General features: G+C 34.7%; 2 protein-coding genes across 4 annotated transcripts; both read right to left on the reverse strand.

Annotated features, from left to right (window-relative positions):
- Positions 1 to 1,377: 1,377 nt before the first annotated feature.
- Positions 1,378 to 2,624, reverse strand: LOC129293738 (metacaspase-9-like). Its single transcript, XM_054931832.1, has 2 exons — positions 2,199 to 2,624; positions 1,378 to 2,114 (listed from the first exon to the last, which is right to left on the reverse strand). The coding sequence occupies exons 1-2, from the start codon at positions 2,581 to 2,583 to the stop codon at positions 1,513 to 1,515; spliced, it is 987 nt and encodes a 328-aa protein (XP_054787807.1). The 5' UTR covers positions 2,584 to 2,624; the 3' UTR covers positions 1,378 to 1,512.
- A 5,766-nt stretch (positions 2,625 to 8,390) lies between these two features.
- Positions 8,391 to 11,062, reverse strand: LOC129310355 (uncharacterized). 3 transcript variants are annotated; one of them, XM_054952178.1, is made up of 4 exons: positions 10,531 to 11,062; positions 10,031 to 10,155; positions 9,552 to 9,599; positions 8,391 to 8,826 (listed from the first exon to the last, which is right to left on the reverse strand). In XM_054952178.1, exons 1-4 carry the CDS (start codon positions 10,907 to 10,909, stop codon positions 8,620 to 8,622), a joined length of 759 nt encoding a protein of 252 aa, XP_054808153.1. In that variant the 5' UTR covers positions 10,910 to 11,062; the 3' UTR covers positions 8,391 to 8,619. The 3 variants fall into 3 exon arrangements, with proteins under 3 accessions (XP_054808153.1, XP_054808160.1, XP_054808166.1); XM_054952191.1 differs by having other exon boundaries at positions 8,539 to 8,826; positions 9,552 to 9,571; XM_054952185.1 differs by lacking the exon at positions 9,552 to 9,599.
- Between the last annotated feature and the right edge of the window lie 1,372 nt (positions 11,063 to 12,434).

The raw sequence follows: 12,434 nt of genomic DNA on the forward strand, positions 1-12,434 counted from the left end.
ATGCAAGTTAAATAATAAAAATAAATTTATTTAAATAATTAATCAATTTTTACAGTAATAATTTATTCAAGAAAAATTTCTTTTTCAAACAATCTAGTAAAAAAAAATATATAATATAAATATTAGAATTGAATCTTTATTAACAAAAATTTAATTTTATGATGTATCCATAATAAAAATATTTTTATAAATCAATATAATAGATAAATTATTCTTACTTAAATAAAAAACTATATATACATGCGTATGTGAGAGAGGGAGGGAGAGAGCAACATATACACATATATATAAGATGGGAGGCCATCCAACCACATACAAAAGCACATTCCATGAAGACCCTCCACATACAAATAATTACGCTCATATACTAATAATTGGTAATTAAGAAAGTTAAATCGGTTTATCTTAAAATTTAATTCTTGAAATATGCAACTGTGTTAGGTAAAAATGTTAAAGGTATTCTTGATATATGAGTGAGATTGTCATTGATGATAAAAGTCTTATATAGCAAGAATTTGAATTCGTCTGAAATTGATAGGGCTACTGCCTGTTTGGATAAGCCATGAGAATCAGTTATTCGTACGGAAACGTGGTTCGGTTAAAAAAAAAAAAATCCAAAAACCTTTATTTTTGAATAATTGATTATGTGACCCCAAACCACATTTTTGCCTAAGCTATTATCACCAGCTTATCAATTACAATTATACTTGTTTGAGCATTTATTACTTGTCAAAATTTTTAGTCTACCAATTATACCCATGGCTTTGTGTAATGTATCAACAGAGAGTGTGAACAGTGGAAAATCAAAAAAGTGAATGCTCGAGACAAAAAGAAAAGTGTTTAAAAAAATGAAATAAAAATATTTATTATATATTATTAAAGAGAACAAAACGTTAAACGTGAAAAAAATAAAAAAACTGTATCATTGATGAAAAAATATTATTAAATATTAATATTATAAATTTATAATAATTAAATTTAAATTTATATTGTTTATCAATTTATACGTGTTAAATAATTTTTAAAATATGAAATGTATCATTAACATATTTTTATTAAATAAATAAAAATAAATTTAATAATATCACATGCAATTTTATTTAACCTAAAACTCACGTTCTTTATTGTTATTTATACATTTAAAATTAATTTTAATTAAAATCATTCAAAAATTTTTAATTTTATCCAAATTAATTTTAAAAAATATCATTCAAGCACCATCAAATTATAATATAATTAATTATAATTAAAATTTATTATGTTAATCAATTTTTTATGAGCATTTATACCTAATTGAAATACAAAGACACCCTTAATGTTATACGTTTTGGAGATGGAATGAAAAAGTCGAAAGGCAGGGGTGAAAGTGTCAATCCATCATTTAAATACCAGTATCATTTTCGATTTATTTTATAATATTCAACCAATTGTACAGACGATATATCAACGACGCAGCCATCGCCAAATTTTGCAAATGAAGAACGTCGTCATGTATCATGCGTCATAAAGTGATCACAAAGCAGAAGCCTGAGGTTGTTGCCACAGGAACGTGGCATCAGCATTCTCGTCGCTGCAATAGAGACAAGGGTGTTGCTCAAAGCCTTTGGACTGAAGGATCTTCCTGGCCCTCACAACAATCTCTCTGTTACTCAACGGAGCAGGATCCTCCACAAGCACCATCTGAACGGCGTTGCTGAAAGCTCCGTAGGCTTTTCCACCTGTCACGGCGGGGTCCATGTCGGCGGAGGTTTCGTCAGCCTGGCATCCACTGAGTAGAATTCCATCGTCGGGCTTCGGGGTCTGGAACAAGTCTAGCTCCACAAATGGCAGCCTGAACCTCAAACTTGCTTCGGATCCGAAGAACTCCAACAAGTGGGTTCCGACGTCGGAGCTGCTTATGTTTGTTAACGATGAAAGGTGTTGTAATACGGCGGAGAAGGGGATGGTCTTAGGTTTGGTGGTAAGGTTCACTGTGTCGTCCTTGTGGACGACCGACGATGGTCCAATCTGTTCCTTCTCTTTGTCAATGAGCCCACCACTGTGGCACGAGTCTGACAAAATCGTCAGACTCGCTCTCTTGGGAACCCGGTTCACCAATTGCCTCAAGTCCAAATCTACATGTACGAGCATCAAGAATCTCGAGTCATATTATGTTACAGCAAGTGTTTAGATATGACAAGTTAGTGAAAGAGACGAACCAGTGATGAGATTGAAATCACAAGGGACAATGGCTTCTTCTTCGCGGCGAAAGGGGAAGCCTGGTTTCATGGAGGAGATTCTGGTTCCATGTCCACTATAGTGAAAGTAAAGGACGTCTCCTTCTTGAGCTTGATCAACCATGCGAGCAAGAGCGAGCTTGATGTTAGCTCCAGTGGGCATGGTTGAGCCTGAGCCTGAGCCTGAGCCTGCAGGAGCAACATCAGTAAGCAACTCAATATTGGAGGGCTCGAATCCGAACCTGTTGATCAGAGTGTCTCGCATGGCCAACACATCGTTTATGCAGCCATGAAGTTCGTTTGGAGTGTCGGGGTAGTTGCACCCAACCAATACAGCCAACCTCTTACTGTTTCTAATTCCTTCCATTTTCTTTGGATGTTGTGTTGGTATGAGCAGGTGAATGGTGATGGACTCTTCATTGGCTTCAGCTTTTATATTAAGAGACCGCCTTGTTTTGCTTTGGATTTGATACAAGTAGCCTTGAGTGTATTTTTTATTGACTTTCAAGTCAGGGAAGTTATATGATTGAACATTTAAGAATTTTTGTTGTCATATATAAGAAATCCTTCAACGACCTGCAATTAGAGATTTGGGTTTCGAGCCAGAGCATACGTCTCTGGTTGCAGGACTTGCAAGCCAGAAGCAGAATGAGGGCCTTCGGAATTCCGTGCAAGCATGTTCTTAATTTTTGCTTTTTATGTGAGTTTGAAATTGTGACTCTCACATTTGTCAGCCGCTTTCGACATTAGGGTATCTTGCCGATCAATCCCATTATAAAAAAGTTTTTTTTCTTTTTTTGCTTCGTCAAGTAATCAGCGGGTATTTCAGGAGATTGAAGCCTAGACACACAATTCTGTTAAAAATCTTTTCCATAAAAGTTGGTATTGGCGTATACTAGTATTATTTTTTTCATTGGCGTGCAAGCAGATGCAATTCTCATACAATATCGTGCATTGATCCCGGGTCATCCTATCATCCGCTATTCTTGTTTGATTTTGTAAATTAAAAAATAAGAATGAATTAGCAGATAAAAATGATGCGTAACGAATCAAGACTCGTGTGCTTTAAATGTATCCGGTATATCGACCTCGGAAGGAACGTGAGCGTATGCGTGCTTTGGTACAAGCGTGTGTTTACTGTTTTCAATAAAGAACAGAACCGGTAGTCATTCGTTGTCAGTTAAAATATTACGTTCTTGATAAATGATTGTGTTCACTTGAATATCTTGATTTGAAAAACCAATTAAAAGTGTGATTTGAGGCAGTTGACTCATAATCCATTTAACATTCAACCATTTGAATATATTCTCATGTTTCTCTCTGTATGAAGTTGTGAATGCATCTTTACTTGGTAAATGCTTGAGGAATATAAACAGAAGAGTAAAATGGATAGCGTCACTCTTCTCTTGTCCCCAAGGATCAATCAGCTTTCTTCAGAAGAAACAGGGGACAAAGAACTATGGCTATGAATTCAGAATTAAAGCTTCGGATAACTCCTTAACTGAGAGCTAATCTGAAATTTGAAAATTTTGTTTGGATAGCAAAATTTTGAAAAGAGCTTTTGACTCAAAACTAGGCTGGGTTCAGGCCAAAAGAAAAAACCTAGGTTAGGTTTTTTCTTTTTTCGGACCAACAGGGAAATACTGATATCATTGAACGCAAGAAGAAACAAAGTCTAATAGCAAACAAAAGTCATAAGCCTAAAGGCAAAGACCTAGCTACAAAACAGACTAATTACAAAAGCAGACAAATTAGCCAATTCCTGCTCTATCCCTGTTGGTCATAGGTTGAGCATTGCCACTTGAAACCGGTTGCAAGTCTGAGCTAAGGATGCTGAGGAGAGAGGGTGAAGGTTGAAGAAGATATCCCTCAGCCACCATCCCCCTAAGCAAAAGGGTTGCAATTGAGTCTGCAGCAAAGTTGCCTTCTCGTCTTGTAAAAGAAAGACTCACATCAGAATAGGATTTAAGTTTGTTCAAAACATCACTAAGCATATTATGATAAATCCATGGACCGCATGATATATTCCCATGAAATGAGATATTAAACAAAGTCTTACAATCTGTTTTGATAATCACAGGTTTAGGATAGAAGTCTTGCCCCAGAGTCATGCTTTGTTACATGCTTTCAGTTCAGCCAAAAAACTTGAATCTATAGTGACTTTTTCAATCCATCCTTTCAAGAGAGTGCCTTGAGAATCTCTACAAATCACCCCTATGCGAGCACCCGTAGAGGTAGAGAAAGCCCCATCACAATAGATTTTGATAGTATTATTCTGTGGAGGCTCCTACTTTGGATAAATGGGGGAATGGTTTCCCTGCTTATCCAAAAGATAAGATCTAGATCGTTTAGGTTTTAATTTAGACGATCCAAATTTAAAATATTATTTTATATTAATTTATAAAAGTAAAAAATTATACAAATTATAAAATAATTTTAATAATTTTTTTATTTTTAATTTGATCTAGATTTAATTTAGAAGCTCTAATTTAATATTAAAATTTTTATAATTGAATTTTTTAAATTTTTTAGATGCACTCTGTATAGTCCAGTTATTATATTTGAATTGCTGGACTGTGTAAAGTTTATATGAATAATCAATATACATTAATTATAAAAATTTTAATATTAAATTAGACCCTATAAATTAAATATAGATCAAATAAAAAATTATTTTATAATTTTAATAAATTTTTTATTTTAATAAATTAATATAAAATAATATTTTAAATCTGAACTATGCGGATTTCATCTCTTGAATGAGCACCGCGTGCTCATCCAAGAGGTGAGCAAGGAAACTGTTTCCGGATAAATGGCAGGACCAATAGGAGCATAATCATTATCACCCTCATACTTATGCCTCCTGAGCTCCAGGACAACACCTTCAGTAATGCTAATGACTCAAAACAGGATTGAGTTCAGCCCCTTTAAAAATGGATGCACAATGCGTTTTTCAAATATTCCATAGTAAGCATGCCACATATGCCAAATTCATCAAGTGGACTGGATCTGCATAGAAAATATGAACACCATCTTGCTAAAGATTGAGTTTGTGACATATCCAGCTGAAAGGAAAAAGGGCAACCAAACCAAATTCTGTAGGTCCAATCGCATCTGAAAAAAAGGTGCTCAATTGATTCTGGGTAAATTTTACAAATTGGATAGAGAGGATCTGGTGAACACTTTCGGTTAAAAAGGGACTCCTTTGCGGCCAAAGAATTAGAAAGTTCACGCAAATAAAATGCCTAATTTTTGGTTGAGTTTTGAGCTGCCAAATATTAGGCCAGAAGTGATCTGGTAAACGAAAAGATGAGCTAGAGTTGTTCAGATTTGATGGATGCTCTCTGGGATCATTAATTAGGTATCCTGCTTTAGCAGTATATGAGCCATTCTATATCCTATCTAAACTAAAGAATCAGGTTGGGAATGAGATGGGATGTAAATATTATGAATGATGATGATAAAGGCCGAACACATGAGATGTTCAACACAATGGAGGTCCCAATTACCATTTGATACAAGATTAGCAACTTTCTGGGTGGTATCTATAGCATCTTCGGTAGTATTTTCAGGAAGAAATTTTGGCATGTTAGGTATCCAGTGATCAGACCAGACCCGAATATTAGTACCATCACCTACTTTCCAGCAGGCATCTTTTAGCATAAATTCTCTACCAGTAAGTATACTACTCCAAGCCCAGGAAGCTCTGGGGCCTTTGGAGGTTTGCAAGAAAGACTTATTAGGAAAATAAACAGATTTAAGTACTCTTGCCCATAGATGATCAGGATTATTAATAAGTCTCCATGCAATATTGGCCAGCAATGTGTTGTTGAAAAGTATGAAGTCTCTGAATCCAAGACCGCCATCTTTCTTTGGGGCACAAAGTTTACTCTACGCTTTCCAATGTAAGTCTCCCCAAAAAAAGCTTGCCACCATACCATCAACTTCTATGCAAGTGTGCTTGGGAAAATTGAAACAAGTCACTGGAAAAATAGGTATGGCATTTATGATAGATTTTATCATAACTTCTCTACCAGCAAAGGACAGTATCTTACTCTTCCAGCTATGGACCTTTTTGCCTACCTTATCGTGCACATAGGCAAGAGCAGCAATTTTGGATCTACCCCATATAATTGGTAGTCTAAGATATATAGCAGGTTTTGTGACAGCCTTAACCTTCTCCCAGGATGCTTGGTGAAAATGTCCATTGAATCCATCGGGGCCGAGGGCTTTTGTGGCCCCTAAATGAAAGACAGCTTGCTTGAGTTCCTCTCTTGTTATGCAGGAAATGAGCCATTCATTCTGCTCTTCACTCACACTTGGGTGGATGTATGAAAGAACCAAATTAAGGTCCTTAGTTTCCCTGATTGAGAAGAGATTGCCATAAAAGCCAGAGATTACTTGCGCCATATCTCTTTCGGTATCTGTCCAAAGGCCCATAGGGGTCATGAGTCTCAATATTTGATTTCTCGATCTTTGAATCTGAGTGGATTGATGGAAAAAATGGGTATTTTGATATCCAACTGTGACCCATTAAATTCTAGACCGCTACTACCAGTAATTCTCCTTTCGTCTCCAGAATTCTTCAAGCTCCGAAGAGAGAGCTTTCAATTGTTGCCTGCTTTCTTCAATAAAAGAAGAGCTTTTAATCTTTGCAATCTGATTCAAAAGACTATTTATTGCAGTTTTGTTATTGGGAAAATCCCCTTTACTCTCTTTAGACGGGGCTTTACTGCATCTTTTAGTGCATGATGAAATTGGGGAACAATAAGTGCTCCTTAAAGATCTTCAAAGTATCAAGGTGTCTTGATAACACCCTTAAACTCAGGATGAGATGCCCAGTTGATTTCATACTTGAAGGAAGGGGGCGATTTTCGGTATTGATAACAAAAACTAACCCATTGAAAGTGGTGGTCAGAAGCAACTGATTCCAAGATAAAGGAGAAGGCCTTTGGGAATTCAGTCCTAAATCAGGTTAAAAGCCACAATTTTTGGCCTATGGCATTGAGTTGAGATGTTGAGTTCTAAAACACTTTGTTTTCCGTGCCCTCATTCTTTCTCTCTCATCTTCTCTCCCTTGAGCCGTGGACCTTTCCTTCTTTTTCTTCTCTTTAGGTGCATGCAAGCAACCCCACATATTTTAGTTTGATCAGCAATTTTCGATAATACGTTTGTCTCGGGAAAATTGTTTAGTTTGATTTACTAAATATAAAAAAATTTAGAATTTAATGTTATATAATTGAAAAAATAAATTTTTTGGTCCCTGCACTTTACTCGTATTTTGCTATAAGTTCCTACACTTTTTTCAGTGTTTTAAATTTATACATTTTTGTTTTTCGATAAAAAAAATGTTTTCCCTATATAATTTATCAATTAATTCTTTGCATAAATATTTTTTTAATTAAAATAGTTCTACCTCTTCTTTGCACAAATATTTATCAATGGTTCCTATTTTGATAATTTATTAGTTTACTTTAGATTTTTTTTTTACTATCTTTTTTAAAAAAATTTTACTTTAAAATTTATTATTTCTTCCTAGTCAAAAGAATATTCTCTCTCCGTTCTTATTGTAGGATAACTTTTATTTTTGATCCTTCATATAAAACATATGGAATGATATTCATTATAATTTTTTTAATTTTACCTCTATTATAAATTTAATTTTATAACTCATTATATACTGTTTATCACTCTTTCTATATTTAATATAACTAAAGTTAGAAAAATGTTTATCATTTAATTCTACCTTTTCAAAAATTAAATTTTTTTACTTATCAATGTATATTTATAATTTATTTTTTAAAAAATTGTATTTAAATTTAATGTTTTGTCCTAAAAATATATATATAAGAAAAATCATACCAATAGTTGTCATTATACATCTCAAATGACTTTTAAATCAAATCATTCAAATAAATTTCAATTTACTTGACCAACTTTTGAAAAAAGAAAGTTAAAATCACAAATTTTTTTACTAACCTTAATTGATTCTAACATCAATTGGCAAGTTTTTTAATTCAAACACACACTAAATTTAGAGAACCCATCCCCTTGATAAAGAGTATAGATGAGGCTCATGACTTGGAACACAAAATCCTTCCAATCACGTCTCCGAGAATTAAACTAAACCGGCAACTTGTGGCAGAGAAGAAAATTTTTTGTAGCATGCTAAGGAACAGGAACAGGCCTATCTTTTTACCTTTTTCTTCCTTTTCCTTTATTCTTTATCATTAACAAAGAACTACATTCATCAAGACAGTATGCGACTAAACAAACCTTTTGTACATAGATGCCTAAAAAATTGCCATATACTGCAAAAGAATAGCCTAACAATAGGAAGCCTCAGATATATTTCATATTCCTTCAGAAGAGAAGGGTTGGGAAAGTCTGTACAGCAGCATATTTAAAGATCTTTCCAAACGTTGTAGTCATTACTTGTGCCATTGTAGTTGATTATACTGTCCTGGCATCCTAAAAAGAATGTACTCCTAATCGGATCTATGTTCACTAATGCATGGGCCGTGCTACTGGGGCTGGCAGCAACAGCAACCTCATCAGCACCAACAATCACTTCAGCATGACCCTTGTCGGCCACCTTGTTGTTCTCCAACTGCAAATAGCTTTCAAGTCTTCTATATTAAATTAAATTGATATACAAATCGAAAGTCATAACATAAAGATCCCAGCTATTTGCCTGATCCTGTTACAGTGCTGATGCCACATGCTTGAGTAGCTGAAATGCACTGTTTCAACAGAAGTAAAATGTTGCATTTTGCCTCTATTCTTCTCAGATTAAAATGGGTCAATTGCAACTATCTATTCATGGGGATATCCCAATTTTCTATTAAAACACTCAAACCTTTTGTCTCAATTATGTGTCAAGCAATTCACTGAGGAATGCTGAATACACCGTCATGTGAACAACCAACAACAACAAAAAGAAACCTTATCCTACTAAATGGGGTCGGCTACATGAATTGTACAATGTCATTGTACTAAATCAGCAAAGGGCTGAACCTCATGCATGAATATTCATCAAGAGACAATTCATCTTGTGCCTTAATGGAACAGAGCTGCAGTTCTAGGTCTCAGACACAACTGAGCATTTGCTGGAGGGAACAGCAGGGAAGTTTCTGTGTTTTAGGATTTAGAATGAATGGCTAGGATTATTTCAAGAAAAGATAGCCGTGATAGCCTATTTAAATCAAAGAATAGAGGTGAAACATGTTTTATTCATCTTGATGTTGCGTTTCAGCTTCTCAAACATGTTATGTCAATGTTGTGGTAGGATCAGGCAAATAACAAGGATCTTCCGAGGCGCACAGCAGACACTACCATTGCAAGGTGCAGGGAATCTGCATTAACAAACCTTGTTTTTTTCACCTGGGGTTGCCAGCCGGTGCATGCAGCCAGAAACAGAAAAAAAACAGAATATGGTAAAAACAAGTAGGCCTTTATTCTTTTTGTTTCGCAAATTAATCTTGCATAGAACCAGAAAGAAATTTGAAATTTTCAACCAACCTATGATTTTCTGGAATCAGAATGAGTTGTTTAAACAAAGCAAAAACATAAAGCTATTAATTTACTAACTATTTATCATAGAAAGTTAACCTGATCTGAACACTTGGATAAGAAAAGAACAGTTATTTAAACAAACGGATGCAATGTTTTCATCATTAAATTGTGTCATGCATATCAGTTTGCAAGCATTTTAGACTGAAAGCTATATTTCTCAACAAAATTTTACATGCAGGGAAACACATAATAGAACCAATTAAATGCTGCCAACTGTTAAGTTGGACACAGGAGCTTACCCTAAATTTTGTTGCAGCACCCCAGATGACAAATGTCTCGTTGCAATTGTGATGTCTGTGATTTCCTCTTACCTTGCCTGGACGAATTTCTCCAACATGAACTGAAGCGCAAGAGACAGCTCCACCTGTAAAGAAGCAGGCTTCTTTTTCAGATTCCAGAAAAGAACACAAACACATAAATTTTCTTTTTACGTATGAAATCCCGCAAACAATGCGCGTCCTATTTCCAGCCTATTCAATTAAGAGAGCAGTACATAGACAGTCCGTGAAGTTAAGCTTCATTCCATTCTGAATCACGTAACTTCAATACATCTAAACTTATGGAAGAAACAGATCGACGCAAAAGGTGAAAAATCATGGAACCAAAGGGAGCCAATCTCCAAATGAAGCTTATGTACACAGTGAAGTAGTGCAGTTATCGTTACAACACAAACGTACATATCGCAAAACTAAGAAAGGAAAAAAAGAAAACGCGCGGCAGAAAACAAAGCGAAATATACCAGAAATGCCCGAAGCAAGGGCCAGAGAAACGGGATCAAGCAACCAGCCACGCTTATCTTTAGCAATTTGGGAAGGGAACCCGGAGCTAAGCCTAACCAAATTGGCCTTCATATCGTCGGCGACGCTCCAATCCGCGGCGGTTCCGATGGAGGAAGGTGGGAATTGGGAAACGCGCTGAAAGCGGATAGAGATCCAAGTGATGAAGAGAAAAAGGCTGAGAAGGAAGGGAAGAGAGTGAGGCCTCTGGAGAAACTGAAGGAGAGAGGCGAGAAAAGAGGGTCGGATCTGGAAGGGGTTATCGGAAGAGGGGCTGTTTATATAGACGATTCTTCGAGGGTTCGCCTCCATCGGGCTGCCCCTCTCCGTTTGAGCTCTCATATTTGCTTCTTCTGTGTTGTATATCGATCGATATTTCTGCGCCCTTGAGTTGTATTTGTATCGGTGCGTTTCTTCTCCTAGACAGCGTTTATCTTCTACTCCATTATATTTGGCTTCTCCTTCCTCAGGTCCCCTGAAATAAACTGGATTGACGAAAATAAATGATGATGCGAAGATAAATCCACGCATGGTACATTTACTCCCTCGCGTCCTTTTCAAGTGTGTAGATAAAAATATTTTTTATTAAATTTATAAGTCATTTAAGTCGATTTTCATTATAAGTTTTTTTTTTATTGTGGGAAAGGTGTGTTGTTAATATATAGTCATATATTATATATAATAAGAACATAATCAAAAATTTATTTTTTTAAACAAAGTTAATAAATTTTAATATTCTTCTTAATTCCACTAAAAACTTGTTAAAATATTTATGAATAAGACCTAAAGAGTAGAGGTTTTTTTGGGGTAAAAAGGTCAAATGATAATATTAATAATAAAAAATTCTTACAAATGTGAGTAAATCATAAAATGGCAAGAAGAAAAGAAAAGAAAAGTTCAGCAGGTCACCGTCTGCTTATATGAGAAACAAAAATAAAACACTTGGGGCATTTGGAGAATATTAAACGAGATGTTGTTGATATTTCCCGCTTCTGTAGATGGAGTAAAAGCACCTTGATGATGAAATATTTGAAGATCTCCGAGCTGACAACTTGATTGGTTAGTTGTTTTTAATACTTAGTAATTCGGATTTTCCATTGATCATACGTGACATTTCTTCTGATAAGATGATTTGGAACCGTCTCCGTATTAGTAAGAGGTGAAAATTGCTGAGGTCCAATGTCCCTGCCTACTATCCTTGTTTTGCTACCAGCTGTACAATTCCAATTGCTGGCGATCTTGAGGAAATAAAAACGTCATGAGAATTCCTTAATAATCTGGGATGGGAATTGATTAAAAGTACCATTCTAAATTCTAATTTGACCGGATTAGATGCGGAGGGGGAAAAAATCCCTTCTTCAATATCAAGTTTACCTTCTTTAAAAAGTAGAGTTAAAAATAGGGTAAATAAATAAATTAAACTTTGACTTCTAAGTTCAATAATATTTTAGACTCTAACCCTATTTATTATTCAATTTGTTCCTCAATTTTTTAAAAAACGATGCAATTTAATTCTTGTTATTAATAAAAGTTAACTTTAACAATTAGTAAGTAAAAATGATATAAAAAGATATCAAAAATTATAAAAAATGATAAAAAAAACTCTTTTCCCTCTTATGTAATTTTCTAGGTATTTGTCTGTAATTTTTGATGCATTTTATTGTCATTTTTTTGTCAAAGGTAATTTTTATTAATGATAAAAGTCAAATTATACTGTTTTTCAAAAGTTGAAAGAACAATTCACATAATAAATAATTTTAAGGTCTATAATATTGTTGGACCTAAAATTGAGAGGATAATTTACTCATTTACTTTAAAAAATATAGGTCAACTTGAATTATATGAGTTGACATTTATGAATGGTAAA

The sequence above is a fragment of the Prosopis cineraria genome, unplaced genomic scaffold (assembly GCF_029017545.1).
Source record: "Prosopis cineraria cultivar Desert tree isolate PC_DT_omini unplaced genomic scaffold, ASM2901754v1 PC1, whole genome shotgun sequence".
NCBI lineage: Eukaryota > Viridiplantae > Streptophyta > Magnoliopsida > Fabales > Fabaceae > Prosopis > Prosopis cineraria.

Coding starts and splice junctions, on each gene's coding strand:
- LOC129293738 (XM_054931832.1), bottom strand. CDS start 2,583: ATGGAAGGAATTAGAAACAGTAAGAGGTTGGCTGTATTGGTTGGGTGC. Junction 2,115..2,198: donor TGATTTCAATCTCATCACTG/GTTCGTCTCTTT, acceptor TCGTACATGTAG/ATTTGGACTTGAGGCAATTG.
- LOC129310355 (XM_054952178.1), bottom strand. CDS start 10,909: ATGAGAGCTCAAACGGAGAGGGGCAGCCCGATGGAGGCGAACCCTCGA. Junction 9,600..10,030: donor GTGCTGCAACAAAATTTAGG/GTAAGCTCCTGT, acceptor TGGCAACCCCAG/GTGAAAAAAACAAGGTTTGT. Junction 8,827..9,551: donor ATTCCCTGCACCTTGCAATG/GTAGTGTCTGCT, acceptor AGCTATTTGCAG/TTGGAGAACAACAAGGTGGC.